The sequence below is a fragment of the Strix uralensis genome, chromosome 6 (assembly GCF_047716275.1).
Source record: "Strix uralensis isolate ZFMK-TIS-50842 chromosome 6, bStrUra1, whole genome shotgun sequence".
Classification (NCBI taxonomy): Eukaryota; Metazoa; Chordata; class Aves; order Strigiformes; family Strigidae; genus Strix; species Strix uralensis.
In genome coordinates, this window is record NC_133977.1 from 17,923,328 (window position 1) to 17,937,924 (window position 14,597).

Genomic DNA, 14,597 nt, shown 5'->3' on the forward strand with positions numbered 1-14,597 from the left:
GATTTATCTTGGCTATATTCAACAAAAGATGCCATCCAGGATGTTACAGATTATCACAGTGAAGACTAGATAGTTAAGCTTCTATGTAAAAATGGGACGTGCTTATTTTAAGAACAGAGTACCGCAGTCAGTCAGTGGCATGGTGTGTTTGCTGCTGTCAGGGATCAGTAATCTCCATATGAACATTATGGACACATGTATTTGTCTTGATTTCATTGGAATTGTCCTTAGACTGGATGATAGTGACTTGATTTTCTTTGAAATAATGAAGTAAAACTGAAGATCACACCCACCTCTTGATGCTAGTAACTCAATTTCCCCCCAGCTGTGTAAATCACAGTCTCTGAGGGAGGACTGACAGGACAGAACATCAGTGCTAGAAGTGCAGGTCAACTTTGATCTAAGAGGTTAGTGGGTTTCTTCAAATGATTAAGGGATCAGCTGCTTTGAAGCAATGGCCTGTGATGTACCAGCTGTGTTGTAGAACAGAATGGTTTGAATATAGTCTGAGTCTAATGGCAGGGCTTCTTGTGATGTTATAGACTGACTAATGTCTGGTGTGTTTCCATGAAATTCTAGTGACTCCAAGTTAGCTGGCTTGTAGTGTCTTACAAGTGAGTATAGTGACTCATTTACAGTATCATCCGCCTAAGGACAATGGTACTTTATAGTGTGTATCAAAGTGGGAAACAAAGCAAGATGATTGCTTTCTGCATTTAAATTGGGGGGAAGAGATGAGTGACTTACTTGAAATGTAGGTTTTAGTTGCTGTTTTTAAAGAGATACAGTTATTAATAGGGAAACTTTATTTCCTAAGTGTCCTTGCAGACAGATAGCCTTGATCCTGGTAACAGGTATTTTTGGGTCGTTATGTTTTGATGCCTGTATCTAGCTAGGAGGGGGGAAAGAGGATCTGAGTAACCGTGACGGTTTCTTATCACCATTGCTTGCCAAGCTTTAGTGTGCCATTGCCAGGGAGCCCTTTTGGTGCATCTTTTGAAAAGGTACACATCAGTTTTCAGTGGATATCTGTGGATGCGTGCATCCTTGTTTGTGTATCTAGAGGAAAAGCTGTGGTTGCTGGCCAGTCTGTTTTGATGTTTAACCCGAGCAATCTGTAAGGCGTATAAGATCTGTACCTGCTGGTTTCCATTGGAGACCTGTGAATTTCTGTGTGCACTGTGGTATTTGCTTCCAGTGATGCCCTTGGAATATCAGACCTAGGAATCTGTATGTTCTGGGGTGGGCATTTTTGGCTCTTTTTTTGTTGTTTTGTTTTGGTGAAGCTGTTCAGGTGAGCTTGTAAGATAGTTTCTTGATAGCCAGCTGCTTGCAGACAAGGCTACAAAATATGCTCCAGGAACCTCTTCCCTGCTCCACTCCCCCCCTGCCCCCAACATTCTGTGGAGCATGATGCATTGGGGATGATGTGAGGTAAGAAATGTGTGTGTTAGCTACTCTAACCATCTCAAACTCACACCTCTGAGTGTGTTATCTGTCCAGTCTAGGAAGAGGTATGGTATCTTGCCTTGTCAGTAACTTCCTCTAGGGCACAATTGGAAGCAAAGTTATAGGAGGTGAGGCTGTATTGAAAAGACGTGTTCCTGGTTTGCAGGTGCCACCTCTGTCTTTGTCCAGAGCATAACTAAGGTTAGGTTTCAGCTGGGGTTAACTCCTGCCTTGGCCATGCCAGTCAGGGATATGCGTCAGACTTAATTTGAGTGTGTTCACAGTAAGAGCTGCTGACCAGAGGCTGTTGCAAGGTGGAAGGAGATGGAGGTGCTAGTATACATGCTCATTTGTAGGTATAGCATGACATGACTTTCTTTAGGTAGTCTGTGGGGCTGTGGGTGAACGAATGCTGAGGGTGAGCCAGCTTTTATCAAGCAGTAGGTTGCTTGTAATGCTGAACTCTTTACCTAAGCAAGAGATGAAAGGAATCTGCAAATAACCATCAAGCTGCAAGGGAGGCTTACAACTTCTCTTTGGTACATTGATCATCTATTGGGTATCTGTTTGCAAACTGGGCAACTACAGACAAGCTCAGATTTTTAAACTGGTGGCATGTAAAGGGTCTCTTGAGTGCTGCTGTTCAGGTACTTGTGATTGCTTGTGTCCTGTCAACTTTCTGTTGCTTTCTGTTGGTGTCTGAAAACTGCCTGGCTTTGCATTCTGTTTGTGGCAGTAGGTCTGGACCATTCTCAGGAAAGGTGACAAAAGGTTAGCTTCAGACTTTGGATCATCATGATGTATAAGCAGTTGGGCTATTGCTCTTGTTTTCCCACTGTACAATCCCTTTTCATAGAAGCAGGGAAGCAACTAAAGGTGCAACAAGCTAACGGCCTCTGGAGAAAACAAGCTTTTTGTAGATAGCCAGCCTGCATGAAAGATCAAGATCTAGCAAACTAAACAAGTGTAGTAGATGGAGCTTCACCCTGTTTCCCACATGTAAAGTGATATATAGCTCTTGCTTTCCTTTGTTGCTGGGAGTCCACCTCTGTCAGCATGGGTTCCTCAAAACACTTTCAGTTGTTTTAGACTTTCGAATTCTGGCTCTTGAAAGGCAGGCTGTCTTTTGTTTCCTTCCCTGTGTAAGATAAATTTTATGTTTGGTCTGTCCTTCAGTCTGAGATACTTCATTGGAGTGGGAGAGCAAAATGGCTTCTGAAGCTGCATTTTTAGACCAGAATGAGGAGGCCATTCCCTGTGGTACCTGCTTGCAGCTTAACACATTTGTATTCAGATCTAGAAAAGTGTGTTGTAGGTCAATTGGAAAAGCAAACTCTTAACTCCTAGTTCAGTCTTTGCTCATGTCTACTTTGTTTGTTTTGTTTTGTTTCTTCACAGTAATAAGTACTATTTTCTTGTCATCTTAGAACTTTTTGATAGAACAAGAATAAGAGGATATTCTTGTCTTGACCACTCATCAAGCTGTTGCTAAATTGGTGACTAAACACTTAGATGAGTAATGCTGCTTCTTCTGGTGTAGGCGTGTACATTGTAATTATTATGGGCGCACCAGTGTAACCTGTCATTTTTTTTTTGTCTCCGCCTATCTCCCTCTTCTCTCTTCTTTCAGAGTACTTGAATCCTGAAAACGGAGGGCAGCAGATGTTCTCTATAAGTGATGCTTTTATTAAAGGTAAGGAGAAACTTCAAATGTTGCTGTTGTGTGGTTTTAATATAATGAGAACTCCTCAATACTCCTTTAACAGGGCATTGACCCTTTAGAAATACTTACTTGACAGTAAATCTGAATTTATTTGTGGCAAAACTGATATATAAACTATACTCTTAACTTTTTTGAATGCACTTTCAAGCTGAAATTTCTTTCACTTCTCAGATTTCTTCATTCAAAAGCACTCAAGGAAAAGCTTTTACCTTTTTTTAAAAAATAAGTGTGTCAAGTCTGTTCACAACTTCCCCACCATAAACTTATGTAACATACACTGATTTTAACTTTCTGTGCAAGCAAATAAAGATGTGATATGGTTAACTGCACTGCTTCTACAGAGTAGCTTAAAGATTAATCTCTTGAATCTTTCTGGGTTTCCTGTCATTACTACCACCACTACTACTTCTGAAATGAAAAGTTAATAGACACAGTTGTGAGTTTTAAAACCCATGTGCCTTCCAATATCATGGCCAGGTGCACTTGTGGGCTTTTTTCTCCTAGTTAATGCTATTGATTTTGGTGAGTTCATAAGAGGAGGAAATAAGGGGGAAACCCCAATGTCTGTGCAGCCAGAAAAATAGTCTTTGATTAAACTGATACTTAGTTTTTGACTGAGCTTTTTGCAGGAGAAAGGAAAGGGGGGAAAACCAATGTAACTTCTGTTAATCTTCTACACAGCAGTTTCTGGGTATGGAGCATCAGGAAGAAGTTAGCTGTTTAAAGTCTTTTTTTCAGTAGTTCTGCTCAGATTACTATTGTATAAGGATTTTGAAGTTGTATCATGCGCTCTGAGAAGTTTTAAGCTTACATTACTCCGAATGCTTACATACTCGCTGATGAAAATTTGTGCAATACTAGCATAAATGACTTATACTCTGCCATTATGAGAATAGGGAAGTTTATAACTTCCCTCTATAATATCATAATACCTGTGTGGAAAATAGCCTAGTAACTCTTTCAAAGCCCAGAAAACTGCAGAAATAACCTCTAAACATGGTACTGCAAAACAGAGTACCGTTCTAAGGAGTTACTACACAATAGAGTGATTGAAAGCGGCAAGCCTCCTCCAAGTGAGGACTGTCTTACACTGTTGAAACATGCTTTCTGTTTCCAAAATCAGAAATGGCTATAGTTCATGCTGACATTTAGGATTTAAAAAATTATGTTCAGTGGATACAGCCTTCATTGGCATCCTGTTTATCGTAGCGGAAAGATACCTGTGTATGTGATGGGTAGGTGGATGGAGGTGAGGATGGTTAGGTGGATGGAGGTGAGGAGGAAAGAGGTGCTGAGATCTTTTGAAAAGCTTGTGCCATTTTCTTAACAGAAGAAACTTGAGAATGCTGTCATATTAAATACTGTGACATAGGCTAGGTGAACCGACTTGCTGGCAGCTCCCTCTGCACCTGAGCAGCAAAGAGATGGTATATGGGATTGGTGCTGCAAGTCACATAAAAGTTCCAAAGTCTGATGTATGAACTGGTAGCAAAGCATTTCTTTAAAATATGTTTGGGAGATGTGCTAAACAACGCCTTTACCAAGATATTTTTGATATTTGTGCTGCAGCCTGAATGAAGTAACTAGATCTTTTAATGCCGCTTATACATAGATGTTGTAAAAGCAGCAGCCTTTTGTGGATCAAATTAGTGCCTTAGTGTGTTTAAGCCTAAAAGGCATTATGATTCTGTATTATGAATATGCACGATATTTGGAATTTGCATATTTATAGGCAAAGGTGGGATATAAGTTTTTTTCCTTCTCTTAACAAACTTGGTAACCATTCAATTCCAGAAGAGAAAACAATCTGCTCTCTACTGGCAGTACAAGAATTTTAATAGCTCACTTTTCCTTTGTACACTCACCACTGTTATACTCAGTGCTATTTGCTGCATCATGTTACCATGATGTCTAGCTCAAACCCAGTATTTCAGGAGTCTTAGACTTATGTCTTAGTAAATCTTTTCCTTTTCAGAGTAGCCTTTCAGAAAGACAGGCATTCAACTATGTCCTTATATTAACAAAGTTTGTTTGTGTCTTGCAGAGTCATTATTCAACAGGAGGGTGGAGGAGAAGTCCAAAGAACTCTTTTTCACGCCCCTAGGCTGGCACCACAGCAGTCTGGATCTGCTGAGAGAAGAGAATGGGGAGAAACAAGCCATGGAAAGGCTGCTGTAAGAAACATGTAGAAAAAAGCTTTTGCATATCTTGGGTAACAATTCCTGAAGCCCCTCTATTCCACCAACTTTCAGTGGGACTTGATCTACAGTGGACAATACAAGAAACTAATTTGCATTAAGAAAACAACCTTTTTAGATTTTGCATTTTGATTGCTTTTTTTCCCTGTGACTTTTATATATTGAAGTACAGGACCAGAGTTGACTGTAGAATATTCTAGACAGCTGTTCCTTCAGAGGACTTCCTGCACTGTAAATGTTAAAGAATTTAGTTCTGAAATGTGACTTCAACTAATCACTGCTCTGTATTTGTCTCATGAGAAATCTATTTGTTTTGCCTTTTTTATAGGTCTGCTAATCACAACCACATGATGGCACTACTTCAGCAGCTTCTGTACAATGAGTCCCTGTCGCTGTCCTGGAGGGATATCATTGTACCTGTGGTCTGCCAGGTAGTTCAAACTGTACGGCCTGATGTCAAGAACAGAGATGATGACATGGATATCCGCCAGTTTGTTCACATCAAAAAAGTAAGTTTCAAACAGTGGATGTAGGGAAACAGAAGGATGCAGCTGCTGGCAGCACCCCTTGATTGAGGAGATGAGTCCTGTTCCCACTACCCTTAGCCTGTTCAGTGGTGTAATTGGCCAACATGGCCTTTGGATAAGGTGGGGTTCTAGACAAAGTTGCACAGGAGGAATTCTGCATCCTGTGAAAGGTGCTTTAATTCCCTGGAGCTGACCTCTTCTTTCAGGCTATAGGCTGCAGAAGGTAGCAAAGAGCAACACCTCTGTAATGACTTGCTTCCTTTTTTGGTTTCCACTTGTTTTATGCTTGGATTGAAGATGTACTGAATGCTGGAAAAGTAGCTTGCAGGACTCTGTGTAGCAGTCTATTGCCCTATAACTATACATTATGGAGGATTTAACTCCTCCTGTGCCAACTACAATGACTTTCTTCAAGAGGAAAACTAATTATTATGGGATGGCGCATCCAGTTTTGCCAGATGGCCCAGTGTTGACATTGTCAAACTATAAGGCTGAAGTTGTGGCATGCAGAGTTTCTTCTGAGAGGCTGATGTGAAACTAGCATCCAAGGAGCTAGTGTGACTGAGGATCAAAGGCTTGGGCTTTTTTTTCTTTGGCAAAATTCACCTCAGGAGGTCTCTTGTTTGGAAGCCATGTAAGATATGAGGACAGCCTTATAGTTCTGGTGGGAGGTCTGTGGCATCTCTTCAGGCAGCATCAGTTGTTGCTGCCTCCTGAAACTCCAGTTCAAAGAGCAGATGTTCAGAGGTGAAAGCTCTATGTAGCTGTCTGCTCTTTTTGCATGCTTATAACAGAAATGTCCTCTGAAACATTATTCAAAAACCTGTTTCATGTTGTTTATTATTTCCGTGACTGGTTGTGACTGTAGGCACACCAGTCAAGTGTTTTATGTGTTCAAATAGTAGGTAGAGGTTTGTTTGGTTTTCACCTTTTTCTCTTTCTTTCTTCTTTCCTTTCCTTACAACTTGTTTGCACATGCCACTTCCATTAACAACAAAGGTATATGCTCCTACAGAAGTTAGGTTGCCTTACTATCTCCCAAAGTCTACCCAGTTTAACGAATACGCATGTGTTGGGAGTAACATAGAGATCCTGTAACTTAGTACTTGTTTTCCTGTTGTCCTTAGTTTGCCAGACTTTAAAGGAAGAGAGCTGTGTGTGCAGCATGACTGTATCTGATCTTTCATCTTATAATTGAGGGTGTAGCTGAAGCTTGCACATCAGCTACAATAGGTATTCTACATACTGGGTTTACTGCATTAGAAGTTATGGGAGTGTATGACAGTTCTAAAAATGTCCTTTGCTTTATTAGATCCCTGGTGGAAAGAAATTTGACTCCATGGTGGTGAATGGATTTGTTTGCACTAAGAATGTTGCACACAAAAAGGTAATGCAGGCTTGATTAATCAAGTGCTGGCTGTAGTGCATGCTGAGGAAACAAGTCTGGTATTACTTCCTTTTTGTGTTATGAAGCTTCTCTGACCACTCAGGAGGTTTGCGAGTTTTCTCTAGTTTGAGACCCTAAGCAAGAACGGCTTTTCAAGCGTTTCTTTTCCAAGCTGTTTTCTTTTACCCCAGAGATTCTAGGGGGGGGGAAACTTTCCTCATGCATGTATAGAAAAACATCCTTTCCACCCCTACCACCCCAGAAGGCATCTAATAATTACTCCAAGTTTTAGCCAGAAAAAGGCATTTGTGATTCTGACTTATGACAATATAGCAAAGTGAGCCTTTAAGACAGGAGGTCAAGGTACAGGTGATCTGGATGGGAACTCCAAAGTGTATCGAGACTTTGGGGTTCTTGGGGGTCAGTGTAGAAATGTCCAGTGTTGCCCTCTTACTAGACAGTAGCTGTGAAATTCCAACAACTGGGCATAACATGTTCATAAGAAGGAAGAATGTATAGTTGGGTCTGCAGGGAGGGGATAGCTGAGACACTTTTGGGAGGGGAAAAAGAAAAATCACTCATGGGAAGTCTGTCATTTTTTTTTCTTGTGTACTTTTCCAGGTGTTTGTATTTTTGCTTTAACTATTTTTGTGTCTTTCTTAGATGAACTCTTGCTTAAAAAATCCCAAAATTCTTCTGCTGAAGTGCTCAATTGAGTACCTCTATCGAGAAGAAACAAAGTTTACCTGCATAGACCCTATAGTACTTCAGGTGAGAGTATGCTTTTGTTCTTCATTAAAATTACTTGAGGTCTAGTGATTCAAATGAAATGATGGTCAGTGCACATCTGATTTCTTTTTTTTTTTTTCAGTGGTGGAGTTGAGTGTGTGGGATTGCATAGGAAAGAGAAAAATTTCCTCTTCTAGCGGGTAGCTAAGAAAACTGCTGTAGTAAATACAGTACAAACTTGTACTCTTGTGCTGAGGGTTTTTGACATCATTACATGTACTGAGAGCAATCTTACGATCCTCAATTAAATGCAGCATTTTAGAAAGCACGTTTTGTTTTTAATGATACATGATATAAGGAACATATGGTTCAGAAGGTCAGAGCTAGATATGGTTTATGTGCATGAAGAAATATTAGAAAAGTTAGTATAGGTGGGGGTTAGGTTGCACCCATGTTATTTCTTGTCAGGCTTGGAAAAAATGGGACAACAGCCAACCTAATGAAGTGGTGAACTACAAAATGTCACTTTGGAACAGGTGCCCTGCCCCTGTGAGCAGGGAGGTGCCTTAAGTATGAAAACGCTGAAATGATAGACCTTTTCTTTAACATCCTGCATTCCTGTCTGAGAATCAGTCTTCAGGTGTTTGCCAGGATACTGGTAACAAGGGTATTTGGTGCCCTACTGAGCTTGGGCCATAATGCTTGTTTCTGTATTTGACTATTTCCTTAGCATGCATTTAAGACCACTTCTGTTTGGTGATTAATAGACAGGATTACAGGTACAAAAGCTTTAGCAATAAAACTTGTCTTGGCCTAGTAAGTTGGTTTTCTAGTAAAAGCTTAAACTGAGACCTGTCCTTTGTCGAATGGGGTACGAGTATCTACTATACTTTCTAAATATTGGTCTCTGATTATTTCAGTGTCCGCTTCAGAACATGATCATAACTATTTGTGTATCTGCATTAAAGTCCTATAGGACAGAAAATACTACAGAAACACTAGTTCAATTGAAAAGGTTAGCTTCTAACAAAAGCTTTATCTTTGCTACACTCACATGAATGTTTATGTTTTGAGGAGCTGGCAAACTGCTTTTGTGGTATCTTTCTCTTGCACAGAACTTCTAAAACCTGACTGATGTGAGCTGCAATAACACAACTGAGAATACCTGGCTTGGGAAGTTGTATCCTCCCTCTAGCAGTGTAGGGCTTTAGTTCTGATAGAGTTGCAGCCCTGTTTTCTCTTTCTGTGCGTGGTAATAAAAATCACAGGGGGATAGTGAGACGAAGCCAGAAGGTGGCTGTGGTTAGAAAAGCAATTTTGCATTGCACAGTGTTTGAGATCCCACTCCAGAAGCACTGTCCCCAAGTACAGATTTAGAGACTGAGGCTCTGTGTTCAGACTTCTAGGGGCATGGAGCACTGGCATACTCTTTGTGAATGGAAGTGTCTCCGAGTGCCAACTGTCAACATTAGCATATATCTGAAGGTGAATATTGCAAACAGCTTTGGTTTAGAATGCTCTAATTCTAGCACCTTTTGAACATAAAGCCTTTTTCTATGTAAGGATGTAAAGTGCATATCTATCTATATATCTCTATCTGTTTGGATTCTCCTGCAAGTTTCTTACTTCATGCTGTCATTGGACTATATCCTCATGCGCAGGTAGTGCATATAACAAATTACTGATAAAGTGGGTGTTGTGTTGTGGGGGTGGGGAAGCGTGCAAATGGACAACTGATGGCTGGTTTACCCATTTTATAGGAAAGGTCAATATATAAATGAGAGAGAAAGTAATATTAAGCATTTAAGTGTTTTTTCAGGTGTGTTTGCAGTAAACTGCTATACTTTATTCCCATCTGCAGGAAAGGGAGTTCTTGAAGAACTATGTACAGCGGATAGTTGATGTCAGGCCTAATTTGGTCCTTGTTGAGAAGACTGTGTCCCGAATTGCACAGGACATGCTCTTGGAGCATGGTATCACTCTGGTTATCAATGTCAAGCCGGTGAGTATTTCCTGTCAGAGTCAGACTGGGCCTTGTGGTGAATCTCTAATCTCTCCTTGTATCAAACTCCCTGGAGAAAGCAGAGTTGTCTTCTTTTCTCCTCTAACCAAACCCGTGCTCTTTTTTAATGGTAATTCTCTTTTAAGAAGGCAAGAGATGCAAACCTAGAGAGTAACTTTTCCTCAGCTCTTCACAGCTACTCTCCTGTGTCCTTGCTTGGTAGGTCCTTGTACCCTGGCTTGGTTCTAGTTAACTCTTGACTCCTATTTGTAGCAAATCCTGCATGGATCCTCAGTGCTTCCCAGAGAGCCCCTCTCTCCCTCTGAGGTTGGGTACAGCCAGCCAGAGAGTGGCTGTGGGAGTTGGCTGAGGTCCTGACAGCCAGCACTGTGCTGACTGCACTGTACCTCCTGGAACTTTTTTCACTTGAACAGATCCAGATATCCCTAGTGAAGGGCACAATCTTACCTGTCACCAGAAATATTTACCCAACTGCTTTTCTAAGATTCTTGTATATTGTGGGTATGTATTTATGTGACTGCATTTAACCCAGAGTTTGTGTCTCAGTGAGGATTTTCTTAAATCATGCTAGCGTGGGTTTTTTTTCCCATTTTTTTAAGAGCAAGCTAAGCTGCTGGTGTCCTACTTTGCACTGTAGATTCTTACTGTTCTTTCCATTTTTACAGCAAGTGTTAGACCGGGTAAGTCGGATGACCCAGGGAGACTTAGTGATGTCAATGGATCAACTGTTGACAAAACCACGTTTGGGAACCTGTCATAAATTTTATATGCAAGTTTTTCAGTTGCCCAATGGTGAGTAAAGCTTGATGTGTCTTAGTTTCTGTGTGAGAAACGATAAATGCTTTGTTCCTCTTAAATTATATCTGAACTATGGGGAGCCTTGTGAGATCAAGTATTATCCTTCCTACTCATTTTTCTTCTGTTATATCTTGGGACTACAGTGAACTCTGTGGACGCAAAAGGGTGATCTTTCGAAGATGAGACACACTAGGCTTTAGGCTGGCTTCTTCCTTCCAAACTGTTCTTTTTTTTTTTTTCCCCTCTTCCCACCACCGTGGAGATTGTCTAGTCCAACTTCCTGTTCAAATCAGGAAGAATTAATTTCAATGCAGGATCAGATTTCTTAAAACTTTGTTAGCTAACTGTTGAAAATATTGCAGAACAGAGATTTCAAAGCCTGTCTGGGCACCTGTTCAGTTACTTAACCATCCTCAGCATAAAATATTTTTCTGCATAGAAGCAAAGAATCATAGAACAGCCTGGGTTGGAAGGAACCTCAAAAGATCATCTGGTTGACCCTTAACATATCTAATGAAAATTTGCCTTGTTGCAGTCTGTGCACACTGCCCCTTGTCCAGTCGTTGTGTGCCTTTGAGAAATCAGATTCCTTTTTCTCTGTAACCCCTTTAGGCAGTGGAAATCTGCAAAGGAAGAAGGAAGAAATGCTCCTTGAGAGGTTACCAGTGGTGCTGGCACGCACAAATGCTGTTGATACAAATCTTTGTGGAGATGCAGTTTTTGCATCTCTTCCCCTTCCACTTCCCCATGCCCCCTTCCAGCCTTTAAATTGCACTCAAAATCTTGTAGGCTTTTGACTTGTAAGGATGAGCAATTGAGCCTGGGAAGGTAGTGGTTCTTTTGCTTCACTGGTGCAGAGTCTACAGTGATCTTCGAATACATTGTTTAGGCCAGCATGTTCCGTGCGGCCTTCACTTGGACTTTATGATGACTTGCTTTAAAACAAGGAGAAGTTTTATAGCAAATGCTTGTTTTGCTTGCAAAAATAAGTTATTTCAGTACAGTGATGTGAATTTCTGCAGCTGGATTGTGCTACCAATGTTACTTGCTCTTAGTCTCTGTTACAGTTTCTTCAGTGTGTGAGATACCCAAGAGCAGGTTAACCGTAGTTGCCATCCTAACTCCTGTGTGATTTTTCTTTCTTTTTTTCTTCTAGATCAGACAAAAACCCTCATGTTCTTTGAAGGGTGTCCCCAGCACCTGGGTTGCACTATCAAGTTGTGTGGTGCTGCAGAGTATGAGCTGGCCCGTGTGAAGGAGATCCTGATCTTCATGGTGTGTGTGGCTTATCATTCCCAGCTGGAAATCTCTTTCCTTATGGATGAGTTTGCCATGCCTCCTACCCTGACCAAAAACACCTCCTTTCACTCCCTTATTGAGGAGCCAGGAGATGAAAACGATCAACAGAACCTCTTCAATGGCGAAGATTTCAGCACAGCAGTCAGAGACATTGAACTGTCCTCTGAAAAGCTGCCTGTAATCTCTGAATCAGTGTCCTCTGATGAGGTCGGCTTGCTTGAACAAAGAACTTTATTTGAGAGAGGTGACCAAGAGAATAGTCAACTGGAAACAGCGTCCTCAAAACAGCAAGAGCACCACAAAGTGGAGTCACCATTTCCAGTGTTCAACTCTGTACCTCCTGCAATACCTGAAACATCCCTGTTGCCTCTCCACGGCATGGACCAGCACTTGGTCACTCTGGATAGCCAGACACTAGAGCCTCTTCAACAGGCAGATGATCTGCTGGAGTCCAAGAGTCAGATGAGAGTGTTCAGAGACCCACTCCAGGATGATACTGGTTTATATGTCACAGAAGAGGTAACTTCTTCTGAGGATCGTCTTAAGACTTACTCTGCAGCATTTAAGCAGGAGTTGAAAGATGTCATTCTCTGTATTTCTCCTGTAATGATGTTCCGTGAACCATTTCTTTTGACTGAAAAAGGCATGAGGTGCCCTGCCCGGGAATACTTCCCTGAGCAAGTTTATTGGTCTCCTCTCCTCAATAAGGAATACAAGGAGTTGGAGAGCAGAAGGAAGAGACAATTATTGCGGGATCTCTCTGGACTACAAGGGATGAATGGGAGTATCCAAGCCAAGGCTATCCAAATCTTACCTTCTCACGAGTTGGTTAATACTAGAATAGCAGAACATCTGGGTGATAGCCAGAGCTTAGCCAGAATGCTGGCTGACTATCGGGCCAGAGGAGGGAGGATACTACAGAAAAGCATGGATCCCTTTGCCCAAAGTAAGGATGTGTCTAGTGTCCCTACTGGAAAAACTGGGTGCAGAATTGAAGAGGAGGAGAAGGGACTAGGTCAGAGTGAATCCTCATGGTCTCATAAGGTAAGATTCAAAGCTATGTGACCAAAAACCTGGGTTACATCAGTTTCTCCTTGGTAATACAAAAGACATAGTTTCTCATGTTAAATGTTAAACTAAAGTTGGTGTGTGTGTTTTGTTGTTGTTTTGGGGTTTTTGTTTGGTTTTGGGGTTTTTTTTTTTTGACTTGATCAAAAGCGCGTTTTAGATTTCAGTGCTCTAGGCATTTAAAGTCAATATAACCAGGGATGATGTGGATAAAAGACAGCAGAACAAGAGACCAACTGCAAAATTTCCCTGAGAAGGGAAGAGGTTGTGAGACTCTGCTTTCTGAGAAATGTGCAAAGTCAGCCAAGAATCGGTGTATTACATTGCCTGTTCAGCTCAGCTGTACGTGACTGATTTCTGAAAATGAGTACATGAAGGGGAAGCAGACTTAAAGAGGTTTCTGAAACAGATTTCTTGCTGCTTGTACTGGTGATTTCTAAAAGTGTAGTATTTTCATCTTTAGAGAGCTTAATGTCATGGGAACAGTAGGAGGCTGTAATTACATTCAAGTATTTGACTGTAGAAGTTTGGGGGATGTGAAGAAATGTGAGAATCTCATAATGGAGGGGGGAAATCTTTGAAATTTCAAAGCCAGGCAGTATGTGCTTGTGATGAAAATATTTAAAGTTTTAGGAAACTGCCATGAAAGCAGCTAACTTGTATCTGAGGAAAAGGATCTTGGGACTTTCTTGAACTGGAAGCTGTTTAGGAAAAAAGTCTATGAACAAGAGTAGCAGAACTGATCTCTTGAAATAGTCAAACATTTTGATCCCTGAACCAATCAGCCCTAAGTTCATGAGCAGAAGTCACTTTTTAATGGGTGCTTAAATGTAAATCTGTGTAGCTTCACAGGCCGTAATCTTATAGGCTGTAAGACTAGCCCTTGCTCTGGATCAAACTGGTTGATGCTGTTTTAAATTTATTCAGTGATCAAAGGAAAGTATTTGGTAACTTCATAGTTCTGTAGGGCGTGGAAGGGGAAACAGCTCCATTCCAGCAGCAGCGTGGTAAATCTCTTCACAGAGGACAAAGTTGGAAGTCTTTCTGTAGCCTGAATGAGTAATTGAGGCATAATATATTGGCAGAGTTTTGACTCCAAGGTGTCCTAAACTGTACAGTGCTTTGGAGACTCTGGATGTTTGTCTTTTGTTGTTTTCTGTTTCCCTTAGCTTTCCTTCCACAGAAACACATGTGTGTGCATTGGTTTCATTATGCATATTAGTTATGCTGTTCTAAAAAGGGCAGTTAGCAATTATACATGGTACAAGTCTACCTGAAACTCAGAGACAATGCAAGGTTAATCTGTACAAAAGGAGGAAGCAGAGATTCGCCTGTAAATAATACTAGAATAGAATGTTCTCATCAGGAATTGTGTGTAGATGGAGGTGTCTGTAAC

The 14,597-nt window shown here is 41.0% G+C and overlaps 1 protein-coding gene across 21 annotated transcripts in view; it reads left to right on the forward strand.

Moving 5' to 3' along the window:
• Positions 1 to 14,597, forward strand: part of PIKFYVE (phosphoinositide kinase, FYVE-type zinc finger containing) — an 86,541-nt gene that overhangs the window by 30,038 nt on the left and 41,906 nt on the right. For all 21 annotated transcript variants that reach the window (XR_012629451.1, XR_012629454.1, XR_012629460.1 and 18 more), the window contains 8 exons: positions 3,080 to 3,142; positions 5,217 to 5,346; positions 5,699 to 5,879; positions 7,210 to 7,284; positions 7,948 to 8,055; positions 9,875 to 10,015; positions 10,702 to 10,828; positions 11,991 to 13,177. Coding sequence is in view for 9 of the 21 variants with exons in the window: in XM_074873043.1 (XP_074729144.1) it covers positions 3,080 to 3,142; positions 5,217 to 5,346; positions 5,699 to 5,879; positions 7,210 to 7,284; positions 7,948 to 8,055; positions 9,875 to 10,015; positions 10,702 to 10,828; positions 11,991 to 13,177 (2,012 nt within the window). In the remaining 12 variants the exon portion in view is untranslated. The remainder of the gene's footprint in view (positions 1 to 3,079; positions 3,143 to 5,216; positions 5,347 to 5,698; positions 5,880 to 7,209; positions 7,285 to 7,947; positions 8,056 to 9,874; positions 10,016 to 10,701; positions 10,829 to 11,990; positions 13,178 to 14,597) is intronic.